Source organism: Amblyomma maculatum, chromosome 2 (genome assembly GCF_055883805.1).
Source record: "Amblyomma maculatum isolate TAMU_Amacu chromosome 2, ASM5588380v1, whole genome shotgun sequence".
NCBI classification, from domain to species: Eukaryota; Metazoa; Arthropoda; class Arachnida; order Ixodida; family Ixodidae; genus Amblyomma; species Amblyomma maculatum.
This window is the reverse complement of record NC_139345.1, coordinates 44,985,470-45,001,027: the sequence shown is the minus strand read 5'-3', so window position 1 is coordinate 45,001,027 and position 15,558 is coordinate 44,985,470. Positions and strand designations below refer to the sequence as shown.

Below are 15,558 nucleotides of genomic sequence, written 5' to 3'. Positions count from 1 at the left end.
GAAAAAAGTCCCGCCTTAACTCCGAGGGGGGAGGGGGGGGGGGGGGAGTGAAAGCAGCGAGAAGACAAGGAAAAGGAGAGAAAGATGGAAAGCAGGGCAGCCAGATGACGCAAAATTTAATAAAACAGCAGTGCGAGAGAAAAAAAAAAGCAACGCACGATGGGGTGGAGAAAAACTGAGTCCTGTGGGTGGTCGATATTTGGGTCCATGCAGTGGAACGAGTGGCGGCACATTCCATAACGCCTCACGGAGCCCGAGACTGACGAGAAAAGAAGGAAGAGAGCGAGTGAGCATATCGCCACTGACGCCCACGCGGGCGCCACTGCGCCCACCGTCGTTCTCTTTCAGTTCGTCGCTCTCTCTAGTCCCTTTCTTTCGTTCTTTCTATCTTTCCTCCCCTGTGTAAGAGCCATTTAGATTCGCGGAATATCAGCAATTCAATGCCCGAAAGAGGGCGGGTGGTTGGTGGTACTGTGCGAAGGGCTGCAGCGCAGGCAAGTCGAGCGAGTGGAAATGCAGCAATGAGGGAAGGCAATAACGCCAGCGAGCACTGGCGCGCTGCCTTTGCGACTCTGTCTAGGCCTCGCCAGCGGGAAGAGAACAGGGTGTTTTATATCTGACAAGAGCTTGCCGCGGTAGTGAGGTTGCGGTAGACAAGAGTTCCCCGACTGAAGTAAGTCGGGGTTGGTAACAGGTGCCTCGTCTATCAACTCATACAATACGCCTAAAGAAAATGCGCGGAGCTCAGAAAAGAAAAATGGAAACTCGAACTAGGTGCTAGTATATACTCTCAAGCTGTACTAGTAGCGTGTACAGACATGGACAGAAGCAAGGAGACGAACACTCTGTCCAAGTCTGTCTGCGTTACTGGTAAATCTCAATGGATCACCAAGTAGCCCAACAAAAGACTATCCTAAGCCATATTTATCATATCCTCGCATGCCTATATTACGTGCTCAATCATGCTAAGTGACAGCAATCACAAGGCAACGGCTTCAGGCAGGCAGGGGTGTTGCGTACCGAGCACAACGACTAGGATGCGAATTTTGATGTTAAAAATTGCGTAAGAGAGAAAGGCGAGTCTATATGCATTTTTAATAGAAATGAGTAAGAATTTGAGATGGAAGCATTGCAAGAGATCTCATTTGAAATGAAGAAATGTATTATAGTCGTTTTTCATTCTTCAACGTTACAGAAATAGTAATATTAGGACTGGAAATGGGCGTCTGGGACTGAGTTTGTGTTTGGGCAGAATTGAACGATACCTTGTTAGGCAGAAGTAATATCGATGAATAATTTTACTGGAGTGACACAAAGCATAAATATTTTTCGGGCGTTCTAATCATGAAGTGCGAGGTTCTCGTGCACATTTCAGAAAGATAACAAAGAAAAATTTGAATGTTAGCGAAAATTGCAATTTCGTTTCGTAATATTTCGCTCTACTAATACAAAAAACACTTTTCAGCTCTTTGATAGCGATTGAATGAACAGCGTTGGGGAAGTTCAGACGTTATTTTTCGATTCGTTTCATCAAATGCAGGAGAAGAAAGCGAGGCTGACCTTAATGGAATACTGATAAAGAATATTTCTCGTGAAAAAAAAAAAGAAGAATACAGAGCTCCAAGTAAAATGTCTCTTGAGAATAGATAAGCATGCCGCATTGCGGAGTATGAAAATTCATGTCCCGGAATCATGAGCTTGCAAATGAACGCACAATATCTTTCCGAGGGTCATCCATCTTCTAGATAGGGCGGGTACAGCCGCCGAGCATGAGACGAATTTCAAGTAGGAAGAACGTACGTGCCATAGCATAAATATACATTTAGAAAACAATGCGCAACTTTTGTTTTTTGTTTTTGTTCGCTTTCTCATATGTATACCAATACACCTCCCTGATATACATTTAGTGGATTAGAAGCGCAATAAAGGCCTCCAAATATTTTGCTTACCCGTTGCAAAATGAAGCAAAAAAAAAAAAAATGCTGAATATTTTTATCTGAACAACGTGCTCAAGCCTAGATGGAAAATATTTGGTCTGCTTGTAGATTAATTTTTATTTACTACACGTGACCTCTCAGGTGGTTTGGAAGAGCTTTTGCAGTTAATAATATCTAGACGGTTCCTGCTCTCTTGCGTGTGCCACTTTTACTTCATGCTGCATTATTACGACTTCCATTGATACGAATAAAAAACTGTTGCTTTTTATTTTTATGTCCAATTTGTCGTTTTTGATTCTTTACGTCACATTCCTTTTTAACATCAGCGGAGTCTTGAACAACGAACCGTATTTATAAATAGCATCGCGCATTTCGAAGGTCATCTGCATCGGGCTTTGTGTCATGTTGTGTCATCGGGTTTTGATGTCATGTTGTGTCATGTGTCCGTGAACTTCGCAATGTCACAGCAGCGCAAAACAACCGCAACTGATACGAGAAACAGAAAGAACATTCAGTGGGGAAGGGAGGGGGGGGGGGGGGGGAATCAGTGGGGATTAGTCATCTGCCGGTTCATTGCATCAGATTCTGCGATAAGCATGAAAATATTTTCCAGTTCGGCTGTATGCAAGAAGAAAGTGTCAAAATGTTCGGGTCGTCTTTTTGTTACTATTACAGATACAAGTTCTCTACTTTAGTACCTGCATGTTCGATGAGCTCGTGTCCTATCGAGTGATGACGTGTATCTTACGTAGCTTATCTAGCCTCTAAAGTAGCAGGCAGTGCAACTACTATCTCTCTATATGTGCTGTCTCGCATCCAGTGCTCATTTTCTGAGCTCATGCACAAACATGTCGCGATGGATAGGTTCTGTCTCACCGTTCACAACGTGAACACTGATGGAGACTGGCTCCGCGTTGGCCGGGTCGCAGGTGTAGTTCCCCGAGTCGAGTGAGACGGCCTTTCGGATGTACAGCCGGCTCACGGTTTTCTCCGGGCCCCCCTTGTGCAGCGTGATCTCTCCCTTGGCCGACACGTAGTTGATCATACGGTCGTTGTGGTACCAAAAAACGAAGTGCGGAGGCTCGGGACTCCGGCTGATCTCGCAGGTGAGGTTGATAGAGCTTCCCGTGCGGATGAACAGGTCAGGGCCGCCTTCGATGACCGCTTTTGCCACTGCAATAGCGACAAACGGTTGTGAAGGTTATAGCTATTTTAATGATAGTTCGAGGTGACAACTTGCATTCAAAACAACTGCTAACCTATCCCTTGATAAGGTGTGCAATAACTAAAGGGTGTGTTGTTCAGATATTACAACCTGTTATATGATTCTTTCTATAGGTTCTAAAAAAAATGATATCATCTCTAAAGTACGTAAAAAATGTAAATAAGTACGAAAATTACACAATTATAAGTGCAACAGCCAAATAAAGTTATAAAACACGAACGCTTTCTTTGAGTAGGCGTGCTTTTCTTTCGTCCTGAATTTTCTTTCGTTTTCTTTTTTTTTTTTTTTTTTTTTTGAAGTCCAGCACGAACCAACTAGTTGTAACCAATACTTTTAATTCGACTACTCAAACTGCCTTCTTAATACCACTACATCACTTTCAGCACAATCGCCTAATTACGACATATGTGTTACAGGCAAACAGTGCGAAAACATGAACGCCTTCATGAGAGGCTTTTAAGAGCTGTTGAGATGAGTTGTCGTCTTGTTTCGCCTTCTGACCGGTGAAATAATACCAAGACTAGAAGAGCATATCTGCCTTACAGCACAGCGGAATAATTTTGACGAGAAAGGAACATATTGGGAGAAACCTAGGTGGTAATCGTTATGCGGCCAGCGTTATACGTGTAGCGCATCCAGCGTAACATCGTTAGCTTCCTGCGCTAAACTATACCTCGTAGTAAAGCATAGCGTTCATGCCTTCATTGTATAGAAGTGCCAGGATGGCCTTCCAGGAGTCTCGTCGAGGTTCCAACTCGCATCTACTGCTACAGCGGCAAGGTTCCACCACTGATAATGATTGTAACGCTTCTCAAAGGAGCGCTTCCGTGCACCGCTTCCGGAGAAAGAAACGGCGCTCGGTACAGAGAAACCTCGCCGCAGCCTATTAACAGATGCACGCGCACTCGTGATTACGGGGCGAGGACTAGCTCCGGCTAATGCCAACAATAGTCGCTCTTCTCGGTCGACAGAGAGAAGACAAGGTGATGAGGATGGTGGGGAAAGGGGGAGGCGAAAATATCAAGAGGCGGAGCGAATAAATAGCGAGCCAGGAGCTCGGCTCCGACCGCCAACTAAGTCGGCCGACGAAGCATCGCCGCGGGACAAAAGGAACGGGTTATCCGTGCACCAGCGGGGGTAATATTGCTAATGAACCGGCCGGGCCTTTGTTTTCATTGGATCTCGATAGCGTGGGCTGCTCCGTCTGTTGCCTCGCGAATCGCTCGCCAGCTGCGTTTTTCTCGTGCCTTGCTCGCCTTCGGCGGCGCCACGATTCTCTTGTGCCTTCTTATTTCTGCCCCTTCGGTTCGTCGCGCAGGAAGGCCTAAGAGCCCCCGGGGCACCAGCTCCCGGGCTGCCCCAACCCCCGCAACCCCCTCACGTTTGATGGAGGCAGCGTCAATTGGGCCGGTAACTAGCACTAGGCTCCGGGAAAGAGTGCTGTCAGGGCCGGATACAGTTCGAAGATCCCAGTAAATCGGCAGAGATGCACTCGTAGCCCTAAAACTTATATTAATTGAGGAAAACAGGAGAAACCAAACTGCTGGTTCCAGCAAGATTAAGTAATGGTACTGCTAGAGTAAGACGGCGGAAAACAAAATAAACAGGCTCTTCTTTATTTCTCACTGAGTAAAGAAAAAGGAAAAAAAGTGAACTCTGTTGCTATCTACATTCTTGAATGCAAAACTCTGGTTTCGTGAATATGCCATTATTCAGAGAAGGTCATAAAAATGCGTAGGCGCAGCAGCGAAACAAAGGATGGTAATTACGCTGGGCTCATTATGATTAGAATGAGCGCACTTAATGTTTGGCTGTGTGCACAGGCGAGATAAGTTTACCAAATGCAAAGTGGGACCAGCTGGAGTAATCGCTACACTTCGTTTACACCTGCATGTATGTGCACCCAGATACTCTGTTCACTCTTGAATGCGCTCTTCTTTGTGAAACCTTCCCACATTTTGTTTATAACCTTTATTCCGGATACCGTTCTAGTACATTTCAATATTCTTGCTATGGAGGCAGCGTAAGAAACAGTGATAGGGAACATGTTTCCCTCTTCGTAACCTCATTTATTTCTGCGGAATACCACAAACGGGCTTCACTTTAGCCTCAAGTGCCAGACATCAAAACTAGAGGACAGAACTCTTCCACCATCCTCCTATTTTTGTAGAACTAGTGCGCGAATAAAGCACAGAGGAGTTTCGAGGAAGGTCCTTGCTGCAGTAATCATATTCTCAACTGTTATTCCTTCGTAAGGTTTCAGCCAAATGTTAGCGGTATTTATTTCTTTTCAAGGTATATATGACCTACCAGCGTTCACTTTAATCTGACATAAAGAAAATCAATGTCGATTTCATTAAACACAAAAATAACTGGCAATATGATTAATTATATTTAGGGGGCCATAATAGCAGTTACTTAAAAACATTTGATACAAACTAAACCTTGCAGTGAATGTAACATGCTATTTTCTTTCTCATCGCTCTTCTTCACATTGCTGAAAATAAGAGAGAAAAAGCAACACAAATATTTGATTTTTTTTGTATAATTATGCTACAATTCTATCTTCTCACATGTCTACTCTTTCTACTTCGCTGATAGAGTATTTTGTTTTTAACTAGGAGTTGAATCATAAACAAAACCACTCTCACAAAGCGTGTCTTTCGATAAATCGTCACGATTGCCAATCTCTCCTGGCTCCTACGTAGCAATGACTCAGGCATTCCTGTCGGTAATGGCGATTAAAGTAGTGCAATAAATGTTTCGAAGTGGCTGTTAAACATTGCATACAACGTGGGCTTACTACAGCATAAAAGACAGAAATGCCGCGTACCAAGAACGGTGAGATTGACGAAGTAGCTGATCTTGGGGTCCGAAGACACTTGGCACTCGTAGAGGCCCTGATCCGAGAGCTGCACGTAGCGGATCTGCAGCGCCCAGTCCGACGAGCGCTCCAAGTGTACTGCTTGAAAGCGATCGTCAGCCGTGTACGTATCCAGGCCCACCGTGAGAACGTTGTAGTCACGCCGACGAATCCACAGCACCTGCGAAGCAGTAGAAGTTTGCACCCATCGTCAGGCATAGCAAGCTAGATATTATTTCGTTCAGCTCGGGTGTAGGAACAAAAGCCGGAACTTCTTCAGCCTTGTTTAGTTCGATTAGCAGATGACACTGCACAGGTGTATCCGACCCAGTTTTGTTGTCCTACAATAAAATTCTGCTGTGGTGAGTAGTAAAGTATACTGATCTGAATGCCTTGTTTTCGGAAGTAGAACAGAGAGTTTATGTAAGCTTACGTAGCTCTGTCAAAACGGTTTGCATCAAAACAAATGCAAATAACTTTTGCACTCACTTGCGTTGAAAAACAAATGCATCTGAAGCCTTCTGGAATAAGTGGGAATGTATTTAATATCATGTCCTGACTCCTTCAGTAATTTATAATTAATTTGCGTTGCTTGTATTCCAGACGCGAATGACGCCGTGACTAACGATCAGCACCCTATTTGTACAATCGTTACCGACTCTTTCAGTGACTGCTGCTTCGCCAGCATACTGTTATCATGGCAGACTTATTTATACAATACAGTTAACGCTGAGGCAGAGCAAAAAAAGATGAACTGCAAACAAACGGCTCCTTTGATGCTGTAAAATTGTCTTGGGCCTCCCGTGTCCACCATAGTTATCGTCGCTCGGAACCCACCAATGTCACTAAGTGGACACAAAGTTCACGTGCCTATGGCCGCAAATATTAAAGACGACATTGTGCACAATCGCACTTGTTCACAATATTTACTGCGCAATAAAAAGACACACACGATAGAAATTGATCAAGAGCCATCGTCTGCCGCATGCCTCGAAGCCTAAGTTAAGTGGATGTGGGGCGGGCACAAATTTATATAATAACTCTCTTTAAATTGAGGTAAAGGTTAACCATGACAAAAGAGCGTCCAAAGCACCATCAATTCACGAGAGCTCTGGCTTGTCGCCACTGTTTGACATATTTTGTCTGCGATACTCGTGTTTCATATTCGTCTGTCAAAGAGCTGAATTCGGATATAGGCTATATTATTCAAAATAAAATGCATTACTCAAGGTTGTTGGCTGTTCAAGAATATTCCTATGAAGTTGTCCCTGACCGATCATACATTTTCGTCTGCGTGCCTAAATGCTATCCGCGTTTTCCAAGTGCTGTAGAAGCCCTGCACCATAATCATGTCGTACGGGACCTTGTCATTTTGTACGGGTAGGAACCGGATGCCGTAATGATTAATGAATAGTTCTTTCTTTAAGGTTCTTTGTAATATATCCCAGTGAAAAACAGGATCCCAGCAGTCTATAAAAATGTGATCGATGGCCTCTGTTTTCTTACAGATTATGCAATTGAGGGTCCAAGGCACAAATATACCTTTATCATTAAGCCACATTTTTACGGGAAGGGTACTGAAGTGAAGCGTAAAAAAAAAATGATTTCGTGGTCTGCTTAACCGGCATCTTCCTAATTCTCCTTATACAGTGCAAGTCCTTATACAATTTGTTCCTGGGCACAGCACTTGTTCCACCGAAAATGGGCACGCAAAATTTGTAAGGCAGAAACAACTTCTCCTTAATGTTGTACAGCGCAATTTCCGGCAAAATAAATAGACACAACAAAATGCGGTATCACATTACCTAAGCGCATGTGCAGCATTGTGTGCAACTAAATGTCTGTTCAATCACGCAGAATAAAAATCATGTCACAACTTGTCTCAGAAGCAAGTTCGAAAGACCAATGCCACCCCCTTTAAATGGGAGGAAACTAATTAGTGCGGCCAGTTCGCTCCCAGTTTGAGCTCCAAATACAAACATCAAAAGCTCTTTGCAGTTTCTGCACATTCGAGCGGGAGATGCATAAAAATTGCAGCCAATAAAAATTTTGGAAATCAAAAACAAATTACACACACCTGCACGTGCGAACACTGCGAGGTCGCGCTCTTTACCCCTATCCTCTTTTTTTCTTATTCTTTTATGTTGTGTTGTTCCACAACTCTCTGCTGCTCTCTCTCTCTCTGCCCAAGCACTTCACCGGAACAGTTGTCCACCCCATTGTCGGCGTATTATCCCATTCACCGTGCCAACAACCAATGCTCTTCTTCCAATCAATTTCGCATCCTGTCTTTTTACAGTAGTTACCCGCAACTCGAATGACGTCTTTAACGCTTTCCCGATCTGCGCAAAACAACGGCGATATCGTCCGCGTAAGCATATACTTTTCCCTGCGTAGACTAGAGAGTGAAGCCGCAGACACGATCATTATGTATCAATAATAACAGAAACGGCTCAAGATAGATAGCCAAAAGCAGATGTGAAAGCGGACAACCTTGCCGGACTGAAGAACAGACAGGCACACATTCTGATAACTGCTTATTCACATTGATACGTGCAACACAGTTTTCATACGCAATCCAAGCATCTTGTGATATCACCGAGCCAACATTTACATGTTTTGGAATTGCGAACAGAATTTTGTGCGACACTCTATTGAAAGCCTTTGCAAGATCAAGCTGCTCTATAGCAACTTGTTCTAGAAAGGCGTCACCACATTCAAGGACAGTTCTTGCAAGGTGCACCTTTTTTTCCGAGAGAAAGAGAGAGAAGGCAGAGAGGTTAACCAGGAAAGCTTCCGGTTTGCTACCCTGCACTGAGGAAGGGGAATGAGGAGTTTAAAGGAGAAAGATAGAAGAGAATGATAGGAAAGGTAAGGCGGCGAGGAGCACAGTCACAGTTTCCCCCCTTCCCCTTCCCCGATGGTGCGGCCTTTAATACCGCACGTTTTATGTGGCGCTACAAGGTCTTTTATATTATTTTGCACACTTCTGGCAAGAATCTTCATAAACATTTTTATCAACATTTCCGAGGCTTATCAAACGATAAGCTCCAACCGACAGCAATTTAGCCTCGTTCTCACTTTTAGGTATTAAAACTACATGGGCTCTTCTAAACAACGGGGGCATTTTCTTTGTATCATAAATTTCAGTAAAGACGCAACAAAGAACCTCAGTGATTTCTCTTTTGAAACGCTTCTAGAAGTCGGCACCTAAGATGCGCTATATCACGATACCGGGCGTGGCACAGGAGATTGAGCGCTGTAAAATTTCCTGCGCCATGCCCCGGATCGTGAGTAGCGCATCTTAATTCTCCTTATCTAGCGTGATGATGATAGTAGCGCAGCTGGCGGCATAACAGTACTAACTAATGACTAAGTAATAACAAACTAGTACTAATTAGTCATTATTCATAACTAAATAGTAATACTTATAGACAATGACTGGCTATGACGTCATCACATAGTGATGTCATTGGCTGGGACGTCGTGACCAGATGTTACATTATGACGTCACACCTAGTCATGTATAATATCTTGAAATGAAGTCATAGTGACGTCACATCCGGTCAGGTGTCATGACTGGTGACGACGTCACCAGGCGTAGTTCACTTCGCTGGACGTTCGATCCAGGCGTCGTGTCGCGCCATTTTTTGGCGCTTGCTCGAACGCCGCAGCACACAGCATATAGAAGCAGAATAAGTGCAGCAGCCATCAGCGGCGTTTCAAAAAGGTTTACAGGAAAGAAAAGGCGCTGTATCTGTCACAATTCTCCGCGGACACCTTAACCGAGTCGTAAGGAAAAGGAGGAAGGCGGGAGTGAATATAGAGAAAAAGAAGTATCCTAGGGGAGGGCCTCAGACCACCGTGCAACATACACTTTCGCCTCATCGCACTTTATTGGTCAAAAGAGCCGTTACCCAACCCGACCCGACCCGACCGACGACTCGACATTTCTTCAAGCCGTCGAAGAACGATTTCAGCTGGAGTTGTGAAAACTACAACCGACTACCACCACGCAATGGGGAAGCAGTCTGGACTTACTGCTTTAGCGAAACTCTGCTGATTCATAACATGCTATTGACACAGTGGAAACAAAGCCTCACTACTTTACTAACCACCGAAGCGTCTTCATTGGTATAAACAATAAAGTTCAAGCCCCTACGTAAACCGCGTGTCGTACTTTCAAGCGAAACCTAAGCGTAGCCAGAGGTATCTAGCTTCGCTACTCTACCAGGTTTAACCGAAGCTAAACCAAAGCCAATGTTTTTTTTTTTTTTTTTTTTTTTCAGCAATTGTTTGCACCAACTGCGCTGCCCACAGGGGCAATGAAATCAAAACTTCCAGGTAATGCTAGGTTTGGCGTTGTAGTTGTAACGCGAAAATTAGAAGAAAGTAAACAGACAGTAAAATATTTCTGGAGCACCGCGGAGTCGAACACGGTACCTTCGCACTTCGAAGCGACCATGCAACCACTCCGCCACAGAACCGTATTGATTCTGCTGGAATAAAGGTAGACGTAATGTATGAATTTCCGTAATGACTGTCAGTTAATGTTTAAGTGGGTCATTAGAAACTAATTACGGAAGTAATAGTTAAGCGAGTAGCAAAGAACGTTTCCGTTTTGCTTATCAGCGATGCCGCGCTCACTGGAAAATTCCTTCAATCGTACAGTTCTTCCGCAACAGATGGCGCGAGCCGCCTCTCGATTCAAAGCATTATACATACGGCAATCGTCTTCAAAGAATTGGGGTTGAAATGCAATTTTGTCGACTCCTAAAGACGAAGCTTAGGCGCTCTCAAATCTTTTTGTCTTTTGTAGGATGATTTTTTCTTCGAGTGGCCTACGCAGGCGAAACGACATTTCCCGCATACCACTTTCCACAATTAAGGAAAACGTTACGCATTCCAATTTTTTTTTAGGGCAGCGTGTTTTTGTTCCCATTTAGTCAGTGTTAAATCGGTTAAAAGCAGAGAGGTTCACGTTTACCTAAAATACCGCAAGGTTAAATCAATAAAGACAGCTGCGAACTTCTCTATGCAGTTTCCCTTCTTCGTCGCCCTAGTTTAAATCGATATACGCGAGCGGTTCGTAGAAATGTAATAAGGGAGTAATTACTCATTGAGGTCGACCCAAAAGCAGTCATACGGCTGCAAAATAAAGTTGTGAAGCTTTCTCAGAAACGTTTCAAGGAAAGAAAATTAGTTATCGTCAGTCAAGTAGAGGACAAATTAGAAGGCCTTTAGGGAATTTCTAGAGCAGTGTGGATTCTACACTGCAAAAATGAGAAAGCCTAAGCGTTGCTAGTGCACACGGTGCATCACGTTTGCTGTCATTACAACTATCAACTAAATCTACCGTTAATAGTGTTTATAATGTCATCATATTATTATCAGTAACTGTAGTGTCATTGTTATCGCTACTATCATCCTCACGGTAGGCAAGGAGAATTATGATGTGCGTTTTGCGATCCCGGGCGTGGCGCAGTTAGTTAAAGCGCTCGGCTTGCGCTGCAAGTGATGATGGTCCAATTCTCGGTGGAGACAGGATTTATTTCTTCAACTATTTTCCTCACGGTAGAAAAGAAGAATTATGATACTCGTTTCACGATCGCGAGCGTGGCGCAGTAGGATAAAGCGCTCGACTGGGGGGTACAAGTAAGGGAGGTTCGATTACCACTGGTGGTAGTATATTTATTTTTCTGATGACGTCATCCTCACGTAATTTGATTGATAGCTATAGTGTGACTGAATGAACGAACGGCGACAGTATGAGCCGTTAAAGGCTTTCGCCTTATTATTGTTTTTTCTGATGTCGTTCTACGATATATATCGGCATGTCGACAACTTCATTGGAATGATGGTATACCATTCGCATGCTGGTCAGGCGGTTACCTGAAATTGGTGACACTTGTCGAGTTAATTAATGGCATGGGAACTTTGTCGTTTGCGAAGTAATGCGCGCGTTTCTAATCATTCAGTGTTCTGGTAAAATCAGCTATTACTTTGAAACTGTGCACGTGGTAGTCACATATATTCACGACGAGCCTGCAAATATAGCACCAAAAAAACTCCGCCGTATATAAAAAATTCGTGTCAATGTCGTTGAAGCCTTCGTTAAATGCAAATTAAGAAAATTCCTGCGAATCATAAGATTGCTCCTCATCTTTATTATATTGTATTGAATAAACTCCCGCTATTTCCTGAAGCCCTTACGCAAAAGCAAGAAAGCACGCTCACGAGCTTTGCACAGTCATAAACTATCAGCGGCGTAAATAAAGATGTGAAACCGGATGAAATTCACGCATGTTTTAAGCGGCGCATCGGTTCAAACTTGTCCCTTGAAGCATACGAATAATAAGATGCAGCGAACATAAACCCCCAAGAATAAAGAAACATCGTCTTCAGTAAGCAGTTATCTGCTTTCCATCCATCTGCAGCAACGGCTGACAGCGTACACATTTTGATGTTCTCCTGGCATTGTAGGGCGTTCTCTGGAATGAAAAGAAAAAATCTGTAGCGGGCTTCTACCTATTGTTGGCCACATTTAAAGCCATTGCGTGCACCTAGGGCCTAGCGAGCAACGATGACGGGTAGCGGAGAGTCAATTTCGTTATCAAACAGCGTCCATCACTGCTCCCCGATTACGCAACTCACATCTGTGCACGTAGCCCTGGTGATTACATTCAACCGAATTATCCAGTGTGCTGATGAGGGCACTTCAGCACATTAGCACTTAGCTAAACGCAGCGTGGGAAGTGTCTATTGGATTCATAAATCTTAACCTACGTATCGTAGGAATTCGGTTCTGTGCAGCTAGAAATAAAATATGCAAAGCAAGAGTATTTGGCGAAATTGCCTCTGACGATATTACGGTGCTGCGCATGGGCCGTGTTGCAACGGCGCTTGAGGCCACTGACACCCATCGATTTTAGCTCAGACGGCTGACGCTGCTCTCTCGTTTGTAGACAGGAATAAAAGTAAATGCTTCCTGTCATCGTGGGGGTACAGACCGTGACAGAGCGCGTTTCATCAAGACTAGAAATGATAACCCTATGGGTTGTTGATGAACGACCGCAACAATAGAGGTCTACAGCTTCATTCCACTTCACGAGTTCCTGTGGTCCTGCTCGCCTTCATGGACACGGTGATAGGCGATTACATAATCTCAAAGCGGGTTACACAACAGATTTTCTTTCGAGCGTTTAAGCATACGAGTAGAGAGCGTGCACCCAAGCGCTCTTGAGGTTACAACACTTTGTTTTCTATTTTGTTTTCCTTACTAGATTGTCGGTATACTTTCTTTTCGTTTTACGTTCCAGAATTCTAAAAATAAAATATAGGTCTAAAAGCAGTGCGGCTTCGTAAAGGAACACTGGTAAGCAGCTTTGAAAGGCATTCTCTCGCTGTCATGCGTTCCCGAAAGCGCGCTAACGTCGTAGGCGCCCGCAAGCCGTGTAATCAACACCGGCCCAATCAACACGCCTGATAGGGCGCGCGTACAAGCGTGCAGACGCGACAGAGAGAGAGAGAGAGAGAGAGGGGAGAGAGCTGCCTCTCCAGGCGCCTCATCAAAATTTCCATTAGTGCAGGCCCCAGACATCTTGCTCTCAATAATATCCTTGAATGATTTAACGGCCGAGACTCTCGGCTCGTGCGAATAATGGATGACACTTTGGAGCGGCAGCCGGCCGTTCATACGTTATTGATGTGATCCTTGGGCAGTGAACTACACTGCGCGCAGAGCTAGTGTTCTTTTCTTCGAGCGAGGTTCCTCGGTTCCCAATCTCCCGAGGGGAATGCTAGCCGGAAATGCACCCACGAGGTAGACAGTTCGCCTACTGCAGCTTCCTTTCATGACGCGGCTTCGATGAAAGCGAACTGTCGTCGGGTGCTCGCTAGCTGCGATGGTTTTCCTGCCACACTCAGCGAGTGGCGCTGCTTCTTTTCGTACGATGACGTCGGCAAAGCTGCGACTGTGTATTTCGAAATTGTTAGAGGCTGCACTCGTACGCGAAAGTGACGAAGAGATTCGAAAATATGGCTGCTAGTTGGTAACGGTCTGAGCGCACATCAAATATTACTTTTGATACTCGCAGGGAGATAATATCCTTGCGTTCGGGAACACTTCGTGTAAAAAATTTAGGAAAAAGTTAATAAGCTCTCATAAACACGGAATTGTCTCCGTATATGTAGAAAACCTTCACATATGATACTCTGCTTCCAATTACCACTGTGTCCTTCCTCGTTGCTTCCGGTAGAACGTTTATAAATATCTACATGTGGCGTTTGTCTGTGGCGACTGAAAACACCAGTAGGACATTGCGGTGTCTCCACAGATCAAGCGTTACTTCCATAATGCGATAAATGAAGCAGTACTAACCAGTATTGCGCCAAAACTAGTGAGGGCAAACTCACTTGCCGCTTAGCCATCACCCGCGCTACATTTCAGTATTACATCATTAATAAAGATTGCCCTTATCTAGGCGTTGCTTTATTTATGTCTAAGAAGAGGAGAATAGGTTGCACGTTAAAACTCTTATACAATATGACTTATCGAGCATCTCCATCTATGTGCTATGATATTTGTTTTATTTGTGTCTAACAAGAGGGGAATGGGCAACATACATACATCGTTCGAGCAATTAAGCTTCTTTTTTTTTTGGCAAATAAATATATGCGGTCAAAGCCTACTGTGTTTTGAAGTGATCGTCTTTAAATTGTTTCACATCATATTTCAGCTTTTTAGCACAGGTGTAGTGAATACCAAGCACTGCTGCTATCAATCAGGCGACACACAAAATGAACAAATATTTTCCTTTCAAGGAAACCAATAAACGCAACGTAAACTTTTGTTAGCGCGCACGCGCGCTCGTGTGCGTGCGTGCGTGCGTGTGCGCGCGCGAGTGTTTGTGTTTGTGTGTGTGTGTGTGTGTGTGTGTGTGTGTGTGTGTGTGTGTGTGTGTGTGTGTGTGTGTGTGTGTGTGTGTGTGTGTGTGTGTGTGTGTGTGTGTGTGTGTGTGTGTGTGTGTGTGTGTGTGTGTGTGTGTGTGTGTGTGTGTGTGTGTGTGTGTGTGTGTGTGTGTGTGTGTGTGTGTGTGTGTGTGTGTGTGTGTGTGTGTGTGTGTGTGTGTGTGTGTGTGTGTGTGTGTGTGTGTGTGTGTGTGTGTGTGTGTGTGTGTGTGTGTGTGTGTGTGTGTGTGTGTGTGTGTGTGTGTGTGTGTGTGTGTGTGTGTGTGTGTGTGTGTGTGTGTGTGTGTGTGTGTGTGTGTGTGTGTGTGTGTGTGTGTGTGTGTGTGTGTGTGTGTGTGTGTGTGTGTGTGTGTGTGTGTGTGTGTGTGTGTGTGTGTGTGTGTGTGTGTGTGTGTGTGTGTGTGTGTGTGTGTGTGTGTGTGTGTGTGTGTGTGTGTGTGTGTGTGTGTGTGTGTGTGTGTGTGTGTGTGTGTGTGTGTGTGTGTGTGTGTGTGTGTGTGTGTGTGTGTGTGTGTGTGTGTGTGTGTGTGTGTGTGTGTGTGTGTGTGTGTGTGTGTGTGTGT

General features: G+C 44.4%; 1 protein-coding gene across 1 annotated transcript in view; it reads right to left on the bottom strand.

The window, feature by feature from the left end:
* The window catches only part of LOC146198547 (zwei Ig domain protein zig-8-like), a 209,684-nt gene that overhangs the window by 1,319 nt on the left and 192,807 nt on the right, over nucleotides 1–15,558 (bottom strand). Inside the window, exons 3-4 of the mRNA XM_084591929.1 lie at nucleotides 5,996–6,206; nucleotides 2,814–3,110 (exon numbers count right to left, since the gene is read on the bottom strand). Coding sequence (XP_084448055.1) covers nucleotides 2,814–3,110; nucleotides 5,996–6,206 — 508 coding nt within the window. The remainder of the gene's footprint in view (nucleotides 1–2,813; nucleotides 3,111–5,995; nucleotides 6,207–15,558) is intronic.